This window comes from Patella vulgata, chromosome 6 (genome assembly GCF_932274485.2).
Source record: "Patella vulgata chromosome 6, xgPatVulg1.2, whole genome shotgun sequence".
In the NCBI taxonomy this organism is placed as follows: Eukaryota; Metazoa; Mollusca; class Gastropoda; family Patellidae; genus Patella; species Patella vulgata.
Window position 1 is genome coordinate 54469113 of NC_065884.2, and position 16645 is coordinate 54485757.

At 35.1% G+C, this 16645-nt stretch overlaps 1 protein-coding gene across 1 annotated transcript; it reads left to right on the forward strand.

Moving 5' to 3' along the window:
• The first annotated feature begins 50 nt into the window (after nt 1-50).
• On the forward strand, nt 51-10414 carry LOC126824251 (translation initiation factor eIF-2B subunit alpha). The gene is made up of 9 exons (XM_050553448.2): nt 51-201; nt 2667-2768; nt 5021-5160; nt 5472-5588; nt 7471-7583; nt 8299-8367; nt 8884-8959; nt 9249-9374; nt 9907-10414. Exons 1-9 carry the CDS (start codon nt 174-176, stop codon nt 10060-10062), a joined length of 927 nt encoding a protein of 308 aa, XP_050409405.1. The 5' UTR covers nt 51-173; the 3' UTR covers nt 10063-10414.
• The last annotated feature ends 6231 nt before the right edge of the window (nt 10415-16645 follow it).

Consider the following 16645-nt stretch of genomic DNA (forward strand, 5'->3'; position numbering starts at 1 on the left):
TGGCTATTTTAAGAAACCTAATTAGAAGCGATGACACATTAAGACACGGGTGAGGGCTTGGGAAGATAACTCTAACAATTTTTTTCCTGATGCAACCTAAGAAAAACATATTGCTCGTATTTCGTATGGAAAAATAAATATCTTATTAATATCAGACAGTAAATTATTCAAAAATGGCTAAAGATAATATGGAAAAAGACAGTAAGTTAAATTGATAAAAATGACATGCTAAAAGTTTTTGAATTGAAAAGAGTGAAATTGAGAAATGTGTCATGCTGAAGTGAAAGAAAAGAATCCCATTTGTCAAAATTCGAAATGGGATTATTATAAACGTAAAAGGAAGATGAATTATTATTCCCATTAATTTCGATATAACATCATCATTTCTGAAATAAAATGGTTTTATGATTTAGGCCTACAGTTCAGGGCCATGAAAAGCCTAAAACTAAAAGGTCAATATGATGAAGATAATGAAGATGAACATGTAGTACTTAGAATTAAGTTAGAAATGGTTCCACTACTAGTACTAATGTCTTCCATCTTATGCCAGCATTTCCTTTGAGCAAGTTTTTTAGTCAAATGCCTACATAAATGTTACTGGCCTTTTCTCCCTTAATTTCCACATAAACTGACCCCAAACTCTACTGCACATATCGTATAAAAAAAACTAGGAATGGTTCCACTACTGATGTCTTCCGCCATACACCAGCCACAGTAGTGGCTCGTCCTACGGAGTTCCTTTGCGCAAGTTTTTTAGTCAAATGACTACAAAAAGGTTACTGGCCTATAGCTCCCTTAATTTACACATAAACTGACCCAAAACTGTACTGCACATAGCTTAACATAATAAACCAATTCCTATTGAAATAAAGGTGAAGCCTTACCGCCTAATTATATGATATGAAACCCAAAGGCTACACAAAATTTCTCGACTAACGAACTTATTTCAAGTGGCCGGTGTCATGGTAGCTTTCACATTATAAGAGACATCGCTTTGAAAATGTAAAATGCATTACCACAAAGAAAAACTGTTCGGTAACTATTTTAGTGGTCCAGTCTTCACTATTTGTGATAGAATTACTTATTTCAATACAAACTGTAATGATATGTGTTGCCAATTGTGCATTTGATCATATTTGTTCTTGTGTAAGGCCTCTTAGACTGTATCAATTGTAGCGCTAAACACAGTTTTGTAACTAATGTAGTGCTATGACTACCAGTAGTCATTAGGCCTATTATGAGGATGAGCAAGATTTTACCCGAACGGCTGTGTTTCCACCTACTCTCAACTGTCAAGGGTTTATTCTTTTACATTCACACTACACAGTACACAGGACTTCAGTTTTCCATCCCATTCGAATGACTACTATGCTGTTTCTTGCCAATCCCTCAGTGCTGCATCACTGACAAGGGTAAACCCTGAGGAATTTTAATGCAAAACCAAATCTGCAGCTATGATATAATTAAAAATATGCTTGGGGAAATAATAATATATCTATTAAACAAATGGCACTGACTTACCATAATAAAATGAAGTGAGAAAGGAAATTCGTCACCTGGCTGTCGAAGATTAATCTATTTGCTTACCCTAACCAAGAAAAGCTGAACCTAACCCTAAGAATTTACAAATTTTTTTTACCCAACTCTCTATCTTTGAGTCCGCTGTTTCAAATTAAAAATATAATTAGGAAAATAGGTCATCCAATCAATTTGCTGAATAGATATTGACATAATGTAAAGACATCAAGGTTGGAAAAAGATTGATTAATTGTACAATGTATTTGCAACAAAGAAATATGGGTAATAATGGTCTAAACATTTAGTTTTCATGTGTGCCCACAATTGCTGACTTCAATACATAATTGCCATTACGCGACATTATCAGAGGCTGGATTAAAAAAAGTAGGGGATATTGAAATGCAAATACCTATGCAGGTTGCGATATGATAAATAGTCATGGACATTGGACATGCTTTGAGAGTACATGTATGTTCACAAATGAAGAACTTATCACCCCAACAGAACCACTGAGCTGCACATGCGACACACAATAACGCCATACACGAGGGAGGGGTTCCGTGTCAAATTTGACACTTCAAGGGTTGATAAAAACTGCCGTGTGCTGGATTATCCTATCCATGTTTGCTTTCCTATCGGTTCTTGCATACGATTTACGGTTTAGCGAATCTTTGCTTTAGTGTGTTACATTTAATTTGATCGGGAGACGTGTTTGTCGACGTCAACGTCAACCGACAACACTGCAAGAATTGGCCGTGGCACTGCAAGAGGAGTGGGTCAGATGACCCCAAATCGTGATTGGATGGTTGATTAGGAGCATGCCACGACGAATTGCTGAATGTCTGAGGATTGGTGGAGCAATTACTCATTATTAAGACAAAAATCAAAAACGTCCATTTTCACTTTTGACAGTGTATCTCTTTGCGAGTGAAATGGTACCGTCAGATAAGTCGCCCATATCAACTGTTTATGTTCATGTGTAGGCAATTGGACTGTTATTAACATACACTGGTTAAAAACAGCAGTGCATTTCCGCAGTTTTGTATTGTTTCTGAATATCCCCTACTTTTTTTTTTGAAGAGTATATATTCGAGCCAAGTATTGTTAAACTTACTATACCTTTATTTTATTTTTTTTATCTATTTTAGAAATTCTGACATACTTTAGTCAAGTTATTAAAGAAGACCCTGATATATCAGCTGCTGTGGCTGCCATAAAAACATTGTTAATGTTTATAGAACTCAATAAATGTAAGTTAATGTTTATAGAACTTAATAAATGTAAGTTGATATTTATAGAATAATAAATGTAAGTTCATGTTTATAGTACTTTATAAGTTAATGTTTATAAAACTTTATAAATGTAAGTTAATGTTTATAGAACTCAATAACTCTTACATTATGTCCATATTTAATCCAGAAGTACATTTTCATTATTTGCTTGTCCCAAATTTTCTGTGAATAGATATGGTTCCAATATTCTAAGGCATTGTTCATTGGGTCCCGGGGTGCATTCCATGTTAATCCCACTTCAGACATCCTTTAAGGCCTTATGCTGTTACCACTCGGAGCGTCAGAGCCCTGATGGGGGATCAGAAGATAAATCCTCCCAATTTAAGATTTTTGGACACTCTGATAGCTTTTGATATCATCAAGTGTAATAGTTACTATGCATTTCCTGAGATCTAATTTCTGCAAGTTTCTTATAATTTGATTCATAATTTTTCCAAGCAGACAGGAGAGCGAAATTGTATACATGGAAGGCTGAGCCGACCCCTATCTAAATTCAGATGTTTGCACATCATGTGTAATCAAATTTATCAAATGTTATGAATGCGATACAGGATGGAGTTCACGTCGGAATTGTTTAAACTTATTCATTGGAGGAGCATAAGAAAGACCCTGGAATGTTAAAATTTTCAGATTATAAATTCTGAACATGTTTCAGAGAGTTATATTGCCATTCAGTTTTTTTTTACTTTTAAAGCTTGGGACAGTGTTTATGATGAAATTCTGTAAAAATTGATTTCTGTAAAACTTGTGAATGTGCGGTTGTTGAAAGTACATGTAGACATGGATGACAAGATGGCTTGTATTGAAGGACTGCCAAGGAGTATCTTATTTTTAGTTATAAACAGTCCAGCAACAATTATGTTGATTGCATAAGCCTTACTTTTACATACTTTAGGCCTATGTTATTTGATCCAAAATATGTTCACACAGTAAATGTGATCCACCCATTGAATTATAACTTGATCCACAATTCAGCAACAATGATGTTTATTGCATAAGCCTTATTTTTTTCATGCTATAAGATATTCAACCCAAAATCAAAATGTTAATATGCATACATACTGTAAATTATAACAGAAAAAATAAGACGATTCATAGTTTCATTCATGCTGCACCAAGAATAATAGCATCCCTTTAACATTATTGTAACTGTGATTCTGATGCAAGCATAAACTTTTTTAAAAAATGTGGCATAATGTACTTTTTGAAGATACTTACTAAATTTGTGACTGTGCACTTTATTAAATAATGTTTTCTGTGAGCTTTTTTGGTTAAATTTCGAAAGTAAGATTTAAATTGTACCAGAAGTCAACACATGATATAACATTTGAACAAAATTATACAGAAGTAGATCCACAAGTTATTCTTTCAGATGCCTTCCCTTAGGTCAATGACGATCTTACATTTTTCAGACAATGCCTGATTTTCTGAAGTCTTACTCAAAGTTAAAATGAACTCAAATTGATTGTTTAACATTTAATTAACAAAGCATAATATCAGCAGTTTATAGACTCCCAGCTTAGATTCTGTTAGATTAAAAGAGGCCCATCAAAAGATTTATTGATGATCTAGAAGACATTGGCTTGTTTTGAACATATCCTGTGTATATCGTCTAAAGATGCCAAATGTTGACAAATATTTTCAATTTATCACATGTTTGTATACAGGATGAACTGAACCAGCTGTGGTATTGATATTTCTTCTAGAGATTAACAATATTGTGGTTTGTAAGGGATTCAGAGAGAGTGAGAGAAATGGGGTTTAACATCAACTCAACACAAACTAGGTCATTTTGGGACTAACACATGGTTCAATTTTATTGCAATAATTCGCTTGCACGTAGGGGTCTTCAGCAGTAGGAGGAAACTGGAAGACCCGGAGAAAACCCATAAGATTGGACAGGCAACTCTACTCTTTGTCATGTACAACCAGGGAATTGATAATCATGCCAGTTGACCTTATGATACCTTATGATACATGCTAACCATTTGGCTATTCAACTCCCCGTTGTACGGGATTCAAAACTGCTCAAATGATGTTTAGGGATTGTAAATAAGCAGTTGATTTGATGCTTCATTCCTGGAAAGCCTGACGTGCTCTAATTGATGAGAAATTTTAACATTTGTAATCGCAATTTCTTTGTCCTATAAATTTGACAAGGCATGAAATAGCAATTATTTATTTATGCATATTTATTTGTGTTATTTCAGTGGAGACATTATCAGAGATGCGATATAGATTAAAAGATGCTATATCAACATTAACAGAAACAGACAGTAGTTATACATCTATAGCCAGTGGTTGTGATCTATTCTTACGTTTTATAACATTAACTAATTTACAACATTCTGTAAGTAGATAAAAGCTGTATATTTTGATATCCCCACTTTGAATGTAAAGGTTGTAGTCACCTGCATGATTTTTTTCAATTGCAGGGATTATTCATTGGATGAAAAGAACCATCTTGAAATTCAAAGTTTTTGATTGCAAATCACAGAGTTATCTCCTTCTTATGTTCAGACTTATGAAATCTTGTGAATGCATACTCTTTCTGGAACACCTGCTACCACTTCTCATTTGAGGTGTTCACATAGCTAAAAGATTGTTTGGCCTTTGCATTGATCGTATAAAAGCATAGTTACACTTCATTTTATTTTTTAGGATTTTCAAGAAATCCAGAAGATTCTTGTAAAAAGAGGAAAGATATTTTTGGAAAGAATCTCAAATTCTCGACAGAAGATCGCTAAAATTGCCAATCCTTTTATAACAGATGGAACTGTAAGTATGAGTATTGTAAAACATTTTATACCTTGCGAAGCCCTGCGACATAGTGACAGTGACAATTCCTCCAGTGCCTATATGACTATGGAGAACTGGCAGAGTACCAACTGCCAAGTTACATCACAGGTATTCATACCCATAATGTATTGGTCATCAAGGGTAATAACAACATGAAGATTACACCAGGGCCTATTTTAACGTGCCTCGGGATGAAAAATCCGTGTTTGAAAATCTGAAATCCGTGCTCTGAAAAAAGGTGTGTATATCTTTGTGAATCTGAGTGTGTACTTGTAAAATGTGCGATCATGCAATGAGCAAGTGCGCCATCAACAGTCATTGTGATCATCGATCACGTCATTTGACTTGGTATCCAGTCTCATTATTTTTCTTCACTTTGGAAAGTTATCTCCATAACATTGGCCAGAATTATAGCCGCATAACCGCATTCGTGCGATGTAGAAAGACTTGTCAGTTCCTATAATCTGGTCAAAGATGACGACAGATGCAGTCTAAACAGCGAAACTGTAGATGCATATTTGAATGTACGTGTAAACATGCCAGTTCTTGCAAATTTTGATGTTCGACCGGCTGTGCGAGCGTGGATGAATGCGAAGGACCGCCGCGAAAGACCCACAGGTAAAGCTACTAACCAAGCATGGTTCACTGGTTGTTTCAAGGACGCAAGCTAGGTTACCGCCCATTTCCATTATGCGATATAACAGTGTGTTTTTATCCCTATCAGAAGAGATGTTACAGACCCTTCATTTCTCGAAAATCGGATCGAAAATACGGGCCCAAGGCTGATTCTTTGAATCGACTTTGGACTTTTCTTTGAACATCCGATGTCCTGACAAGCGGTCGGATATACATAAATCTGTCAGTCAATTCTTTGGTATTAAAAGTGTAAGTAGTGTGATAATAATTCTGGAAGTTATTAGTTTACTTCTGGTGAGTTTTATCCGATTGTTTTGTTTATAGTTCATGATCTGTTTGGTCACAATTTCTGAAAGCTAAGGAGCTACATTGAACTGATCACTTTCTACTTGGAAATGGTGTTTCCGGCGTTCTCTGGCGGTCGAATTTTGAAAATTTTCTCGGAGCCAGGGGGAGCGAACCCACCCACCCCCAAAATAAGCATTGACACGGAGACCGTGCTTCATCAAATAATCCTTAAAATAGGCCCTGGATTACACTCAGATGAAATAAAGGATATCTGTACTTTAAAGATACATTATGGGAGATTAGTTAAAGAGCTGGCAGTTCTCACTATAATAGTTAAAAACTAGATAATGTAAAGGCAATTTGCTGAAAATTTCAGTCAAATTGATCCACTCTGAGCCGTGATTTTAGCGATTGAATTTTTGGCCTAGCCTCGATCATCATAACTAAATTCGGTACAATAAAAAAACATACCGGTAGTCTCGATTATCCATTTCATGATTAAATCATGAATCGAAATTGAAAAGCAAATCGGAACCTAATCCAATAAACATCGCAGGCTAGCGATGACATCGAGAGTTGATTATGGTCTGGATATGTTAACTAATGTCTAATTAATAATTTAGATAACATTTCAGGCCTAAAGAAAGACCTGTAATAGGCAGATTTAGCGCTTGCATAATGCATGTTTAACAGAACCTGTTTTGTATTTAAAATCATTGCTAAGGTATACATAGAATTGATCTAATTTACCCAAGGGATTAACCATTACACCAGTTATGGGAACAATCCCAAGCCGAATTTCATGGGTTTTCTCTGGTACTCAAACTTCCTCCTAATTTTAAAAAAAAAACTTACTGAAGACCTAGTTAGTTTTAAACAATATATGTTAGAAACCACACATGGAAGTAATTAGCTGGATTTACTGTCATTCTTTCAGACTATTTTGACTCACTCAAAATCACGAGTTGTTCTTCAAGTTTTAAAAGAAGCTAGTCTAACACGAAAGAGATTTAAAGTTTTTGTTACAGAGTCACTACCAGATAAATCAGGGTATGTATTTATTACAGGTTGCGTAAATGTGTTTGAAAATGTGTTGTCTGTGAGTGACTGAAGCCAATTCATATTGTGGATACCTATGTGCATTTGGCCAGTAGTTTGCAATTATGTTAGACTAGAAAATATGTACATCTTTTACACTGAAAGTTCTTGGGATCGAATAGAGGTAGATTGCATACGTGTCAAATATTCATCGTTGAATTTCATCAGTTAATTGTGTAGATAATTTTGCTAAATTTAAGCTATTGATGTGCACTAACTGATTTAGATTTTTATACACATACATTGACATTTGATTGTATATTACCTTTGCCTCCACTGCCCACAATGTATGGTGAACATTCTTCAGATTACATTTGCCATAGGATATTTTTCACATATTAGTGAGACAAAGAAGCCTGTCAAACTTTAATAATTTCTGTTATTCTAGAGTTATGGCCCCTTGCTTACTTGTGAATACTCTAGCTACAAAAGTTATCTTCCAATCTGGTTGACATTTATATGCATTGATCAGATTTGCAAATCAAAGAATCCTGTTGGATTTCAATTTATTACTACCAGAGTATTTGCCGTTGACACAATTTTATCATCTAAATTTAAATTTATATTCTTTGTTTCAATTTCTGATAAGTTCTTGAGTTATTGCCCTTTGTTAGGATGCAGATTCTTGTCAATTCTTATTGCAACCTATTATAATTTTGTTTTACAGTATTGAAACGTGTAATGAACTAACAGCTCTAGGTATTCCAAATACTTTAATATTAGACGCATCAGTTGGGTATGTTATTATTTTCTGTCCTATAATATGATTCTAATTGTATTGGCCAAGAACCAGAATAGCTACAGACTCTAATTGAATTATAAACGGTACATTAAGCATACTGTTATAACTTCTTTAATCAAATAATTGATAAATTTAGCATTAATTTGTGACAAGTGTTGTACAGGAGGTAGTGTAAGCTTGCCCTTGCTAGAGCATCTGATACCTTATTGAGATGTTGAACAGTTTTTGTCATTATTCATCTTAAATTATCTCTTATATTAAATAATATGATATATATTTGCTGTGATATAGGTATAGTATGTTAAATAATATGATATATACATGTACAGGCGCGGATCCAGAGGGAGGGCGCACCCGACGCACGCACCAGGCCCCTTATTTTTTGTGGTGGCGAACAATTTTTGCCCCCCCCCCCTTTCTGAAAATCCTGGATCCGCCCCTGATGTATTTGCTGTGATATAGTTATATACGTTATGTTAAATATTATGAAATATATTTGCTGTAATATAGGTATGTTATGGAGAGTGTAGATTTAATACTAGTTGGAGCAGAAGGTGTGGTTGAAAGTGGTGGTATTATTAATAAGGTACTTAGTTCTATTATTTTTAATAACCAGTATAACGTCAGTGTATTTTGGTTTTTTTCAACCCATATTGAAAGTTTAGCATATTGATAAATGGCAGATTATAGTAACTAATTTGGTACGAGGACAAATGAATCTAATTAATTTGATATTTCGGTTGATATATTTGGTGATATAAACAGTAAAAACCAATATCTATTCAAATATCAAATTAGTCGGCAACATGTGTATTTGTATTAGTCGTTTTTTTGTTAAATACATCAATGATAATTTTGTGTCCTTTCATTTTTAGATTGGAACTTTTACTTCAGCTATATCAGCTAAAGCTATGAATAAACCATTCTATGTTGTAGCAGAAAGTTTTAAATTTGTTCGTCTCTACCCTTTAAATCAAAAAGATTTGCCATCAGAATATAAAGTAAGTATATAGAATGGGGAATTCTATTCAAATAAAGAGTTATGCATTTGATTAAGGGCGTTTAGTAGTCTAAGATATGCACTAACTTTTCGACACCAATCTTGTTAAGACTTCGCACACTTGTTCCATGTGTAAAATAACCCAGAGGACACATAACTCTCAGACCGTTTGTTGTGTAATAATTGAGGTACAACGTTTTCTAAATTACATGTTAAATAATCAATTGTAGAGTGAATTTCCCATGAAAAATTAAATGTCAGATTTTTTAAATTGTTCTTTTATTCTTTATATTTTACTAGAAGAATGCCCGGCTTCGCTCGGGTTTCATAACCCCGAAACCAGAAGTGGTAGACTAACGCCACCTGGCCTATGTTACTCCCCGGTCCGAGCTACTCCTATACCCCAAATTTCAGACACGGGGCAGACCTAGTGTAGCCGCCAACCCCGAACAGACCGACAGACAAACAGACAGACAAACAACAGTCACAAATATTAGTATAGATTTATTTATTTTTGTTTTTGTTTATTTCAGTATCCATCAGCGGTATTAAAATCAGGATGTGATTTGGAACAAGTTCATCCATTGGTTGATTATACCCCACCATCTTATATATCATTATTATTTACTGATTTAGGTGTTTTAACTCCATCAGCTGTTAGTGATGAACTGATTCAGTTATATCAATAGACTATTTATAAACCAAAACTCACTCACAGATCGAGAGTTGGGGAAGAAAAGATGATATTTATTAAAGGAGTACTTGATTAGGGTTGGGAAAAACATAGTCTTTGATTTGATTCATACACATCTTTAGTGGTTTTCAAGGAGTAAACATGCTCTGGTTAAAACATACCATACTAGGTTAGAGCTTGTACTTTTGATATTATTCAAAACAGATTAGGTTGAGAATGATAAGGCAGTAAAAGAATGGGCATTTGTTACCTTAAAACTCATTTAATCATGAATTGTTCAACAAATGATTATTAAAGACAAGAACCAAATAGTTGTTCTTATTTTTATTAAAGGAGTTATATCTTTTTGACTTATTTGTATTATTATTATTAAAGGGGTTATACCTCTTTGATTTCGGCCAAAATAAAGTATTCAATTGGATGGATCTGATATTTAATTTCAATTAGTGATGCATCAAGCGCTATATGATTGAATTTTTCTTTTGAAAGATTAAGTGGAAGTCGACTTGTTTACCAGTTTTAGTCTAATTCTTGGATTACTGTGTCAACAGTTGATCACAAAATCAGTTATATCTGGCTTTATCAATAGACATCAAATTATGAATGAAGACAGATGGTTATCTCCTTACAACTAATCAACACATAAAATCCAATGAAATCAACAAAAGATCTGGTCATTGTAAATGCATAAAAATGACCAGTAATGCCTATTTTGAGATGTGAATATTAACTTTATTTATATAAGTTGCACTTAGGAAAAACATTCTAAACCTCGTCTACCATGGACCTTATATAATACATGAGGTAACTCTGTAACCACTCTTCAGTAGTAAATTCAGAAACTGAACGATCTTCTAACTTCTGACTGATGGATTAGTGGTTGTTTAACTCAGCTTCCACAGAACTGACAAGAACTAGGAGAAGTAGAAACTTGCTCCTATTATCAGAATATTAATTTCTTTTCTATCCATTTGTGGTCTTGGTTTAGTTGGAATTTCTCCCCTTTATAATGTGATTAGCTAACCAAGTTGTCCGAGTAGGTGGTAGATTTTATCAGAGAAAGCATTCATCATGCTAACCTATATATACATCCCTATTCTATCTTGGTTGATGTATTTTAGACAATTCATTATTGCAAACCTTTTTTGCATATCTTTTTTAGTGGAATTGTGTTTATGTGCGGATGTGTTGTGTAACACTTTCTTACAGATAACAGAAGATCAGCATAATTGATATAAGACCTTTATTGAGAATATGAAATAGACATAAATCGGGAGGAGCTCTATTCCAAGTCTGACTTACTGTCAGTAAACGCCTGCTTATATAGCATTTAACAATTAGGGGAGATGGACAGGAGTGATAATCATAATATGGTATTGTTTATTATCAAATTATCGTGTTTGTAATTACACTGCATATTTCTTTGGAAGTCATTGTCAGGTCAAGGCACTGACCACTAATACATTTTCTTTGAAGTTCTGTCTAGTGTTATACACGGATCACTTGTAGCTTGTAAAGAACATATTGAATAAACTAGATGTTTAATAAGATCGTGCCTTAACAGAAGTTATAGAGAGTTTAAACGTCATCTTCAGGTATACATCACTTTGTCACATTCCTTTCCCACCCACAGTTTATTTATTAAAAATAAATAACGAACACAATTTAAACGTCAACTTTAGGTATAGATCACTTTGTCACAGTTGTGACTTCAAGCAATCAGGGTCTTATATACACTTTGTATTGTGGTTACATATTAAGACGAAGGTATCATCATTATCATATATTATTAATTAAACTGCCTTCACACAATGCGATTTTATGACAGTCTTAAAGAATGTTAATATAAGTCGTGGATTAACATGGTCTTCTTTTCTACCTTCTATAATTTCTCACCAAAGGATCAATCTAGAATTTGTTTAATTTGACATTAGTTTCACAGCATTTCGGTGTTTCAGTGCTTCGCAAAAAACTAACCAGATATAGATTCCCCAGTAGCTCGAAAATCCTCACCACTCGTCTTTATAATCAAATATGTGGAAATATGTCAAGCACTATTGTGTATCAGGTTTAAAGAAGTGTTTTTGGTATTGATAACAAATATTGTGTGTTATCATCATTAAAAAAAACTCATGTAAGGTCGCATGATAATAGACTGGTCTGACCATTAACCGTAACCTAGGTCACGATCATTGTGCCCCTTACTCCCGAAACCTTTGTTAAAATCTGGATCTACAGGATTAATTAAGTACATCTGAGTATTTAAAAAATCACAACGTAGAGTCATTTCTCAAAACATAATATCTTGAACTTGGATCGAAAGCAGGACCGTTCTGGAAATTCTCCCCAATCATGGCAACATTGGTTTGTTCAACTTGCATTTCTGCACAAATTCTTGATCGCCGCTCCCAATTGCTTCAACAAGTCAGTATAGTAGGCTCCTGTTATTGTAGTTTTAGGTGGTTTATAGTCTTTAAGTATCACGCCCCTTGAATTCCAGAAAATGGTCGCCATGATCTTGCCAGCAGAAGGCCGAGTTCTGAACTTCTTTGGTGTAGGAGAGTGCTTATGCTTCCATTGCATGGGATTCTTGCTTGGTGTCAGAATCCCAGTGATGAATCCACGTTTCATCCCCAGTAACCAGATTGGCATGAAAGTTATCGGGATCAGAATTGTGGATGTCCAAGAGCTCACGACTGGATTCAACTCTCTGGTGTCGATCTTGTGCATTTAAGTTTCGTGGCACCCATCTTGCAGACACCTTTGACATGTGCAATTGCTCATGAATTATGGTGCAAACACTTCCATGAGAAATGCCACACCCTGAAGATATCTCGTCCACCTTTATTCTACGATCGGACATGATTAAGCCCTGGACCCGTGCAACCATATCATCTCTGATGGCTTCAACAGGCCTTCCTGGCCGTTGGTCATCGTCCAAGAAGCTGCGACCCCGCTAAACTCAGCTGACCATTTTGCAACAGTAGAATATTGAGGGGCTTCCTTCCCATACACATTGGTCATACATGTGAGAAACTTGAAAACCGGACGATGCTCAGTTTTAGAACTATTCATGATTACATGAGGGTACCTGTGTTCAACAGGCTGTAAATCTCAAGTAAATGATCGGGAAGGACTGTTTATGTCTGTAAACTGTCGTCAGATGGCCTATCTCAATAATGACATCAACGATGATATCTTCAGTCTTTGAAGTTATATCGTCCATTTTTAAAATAAAACAAAAAAAACACCTCTTCCTCTTTATAGGTTTCTTTGGGAGGTATCTTTAAACCACTTATGTTTTTGAAAACCACCTCTGCTCCTTTTTGAGTCTCTAAAAGGATATATAGATTAAAACACTCAAGTTTATCATTATAAAATGACATATTTCTGGGTCTCTTGACACTTGTTATCGTTCGTTCATGACCGCAATTTGACGACAACGTCTAACAGTGTCCCACAGATGCCCTATTGTTGAGATATTAGGTTATTCTAGATGTATGTGGTCGAGCATTATCATTGGTTGCTGAAACGTCTGCAGATCTCAATTGGCCCAACCTAAGAACACGTGGCACATAAACCCGATCCTGCAGTTGTTGCCGGATAATGTGTTGGTCACCCGTTACCGCCCAGACATTGGCTAATCTGTAGTGGACCTTATCTGCTGGAAACGATATGACAGTCTAAGGATGGTATCTGTGGTGGCATCCAACTCTTCGGCGACTCTGGAATCCACTCACAGGCGCATTATCGGTGCTCAGGTGTAGTAGCCGGGCATATTGTTGCGTCTTCCATAGAACTGCAGGAGTTGTTCTGACCATGGCTTTTTCAAAAACCCATTTCACACCACATATATGACCCATACAGTCTTTCAAAACATCTCATTCTGTCAAATGTACTTTTTATGTTTAATAGAACTGATCTGTCGGTAAAACATCATTCTAGCATGCCATATCGTCGTGAATTGATGTTGTGACATTCTGAATTGCAAGACTAAAGTGTATCTAAAGAGTTACCACAATCCATTTATAAAAACGGCGCGTTGTCATTATAAATATAACATTCAATTTATATGTAACTATCTTTTTACAATAATAACTGTGAGCCAAAGGTGAGTGGTGTGGGGGGTGTGTGTGTGTGTATGGATTATATAAATCTATTATTGACGTTGGCTTAATTAGCCTTGGCTATGGTACATACAATGGCAGCTTGTTTATAAGAACTTCAAGAACCCGCTAACAGTAGTTTTAGACTACCCACCCTAGCCTTTGAATTAACGATCTCGTAAATACCGTTAGTTTCCACAATTAAATTAAATACCTTTGGCTGCACGTATCTGTGGATGTAAGATAAGATAATTTAATTTATGTATAGACAACGTGGGAATATTTTATAGGTGAATGTTAAAGATCCCTTGGCAATTAGAATTCGATGCAAGAGTAGGCCATGGTGCCGCTGTCCGGGCAAAATAAGATATAAGAGTAAGCCGGGGCCGTAGCGCCGCTGTCCGGGAAAAATTTCCCTCATAGCACATTGTGTGGCGTACGCCCGTCTTCATTATCCCAGACGGAGCAGAACAGTAGGACATTAAACCTCATTTCATTGTATCCTAAGCCGAACTGTTTTATAAAGGTGATAACTGGAATTGAAGGAACCGCAAGATGCAGCAGACCAAAGAGATCCGTTCAGTTATATAATCTATTAATAGAGAACAGTCTAATTGAAATAGGACTTTAGGCCTACTTTCATTTTTATACAATTTACATTTGCGCTGCAGTATCTTTAGTTTTAGTTTTACAATATAAGTGCCCTTTCGTGTTCTATAACCAATGAACAGAATCTTCGGCTTAGTCAAGAATTATTTTAACCAGTAACAATAGCTAAAATTAGATTTCAAAGAGAACAAACAATTGACGAGGAATTAATTAGATCTTATAGTGTAAGCCAACCAAAATCAAAACTGGAATAAAATTAAGATCAATTTATAATTCGATTGTATACATACAAATTAAATACATATCAAAATGTTTTATAGAAAGGCAACTCCAGCCAAGCGTTCAGAGTAAAGTTTTAAAAAAAAATATAATTCGATTGTATACATACGAATTGAATACATATCAAAATGTCTTATATAAAGGCAACTACAGACAAGCGTTTAGTAAAGTTTTAAAAAAAATATAATTCGATTGTATACGAAAAAAGTTTGCTATGTAATGTATTCAATTCGTATGTTACGAACTGAATACATTATATAGCAAACTGTTTTATAGTAAGGCAACTCCAGCCAACCGTTCTGTAAAGATTTTTTTTTTTTTTTTTAAAAAAACAAACAAAACAAGCAAAGTTAAATCATAATTCGGAGGGGAGGCGGACGACGATAAGGTTTTATTGTATAATTATAATTATTTCCATTACATCCATCAAGGATGGCATAGAAAGTGTATAGTTTTACTTTACGATTCATACAATTGTAGGATAACTACGGGGTGATCATTTATGCATAGATGTTCTATTTCATACAATAAGCCAGTAATTAAACGATTGTCGGTTTAATGAAAATCATTATAGGGCTAAAACAAGAATTATTTAAACTGGCCTAGAAAGCAAAGGAAGTCTATCTACATTTATGATTTAAACATATTTTATTACTTAAAGTGAACGGATTGGACAAAAAAGCTACTAAAACTTACAAAGTAGTCATCTCCAATACAATTCAATTGTTGTAGGTGATAAGTGAAATAATATTATTAACTAACACCGTAAGTATAAATGTAATATTATAATTATTCAATAGAGGTGTTCGTAATAATTTATTAAAGTTGGTTAACAGGTAAATCTGACGTATTTTCTTAAAGACACTTACAGTAGCGGATCTAGAAACTGCGAATATTGTGTGTGTGTGTGTGTGTGGGGGGGGGGGGTCGGTTCCAAATCAAGGGGCGCCATCCCCAATCCCATCCACAATGAATATCAAAATAGATCGTTATATCCCCTGAAAGCAGTTATATACATGTACTGCTTTGGGGGGGGGGGGGTGCTGAGATACTTTTGAAACCTCGAGTCAATTTCCTGGCAAATGAGGTCATTGATGGGATCAAATTCTTGTGAATTAGAGGAACAGAAATGGGACAGAATCTCGAGATCAGCCCAGCCTGTCAATTCTGCCTGTTTTGTAAGAGTTGGATAAGATACTGATGATATATTATAAGACCACAGAGGAGTGGAAGAATGGTGATATAGTGGAATCGAATCAAGCGCCGTAGGTGAGAAATATATTTCAGATAGCGTATAATATGTAATGGAGCTTTTAATTTTTGGGGGACTGGGCCTGAAAATTTTAGTCAATTTCCTGCCACTTGAGTTCATTGAGTGGTTAACTAACTATAACCGCCAACATTATCGTGATGAGGTAGTATAGGTCTGGGAAAAGTGGCAGGGGGAGGGGGGCGTTAAATGTCGCCGGAAAGCCCCCCCCCCCCCCACTCACTACACAACTCCAAAATAATTTAAATCAATTTTAGCGTGTCCTCACCACAAGTCAAATACATATCTTCGCTTTCAAAAACCATGATGTAAGT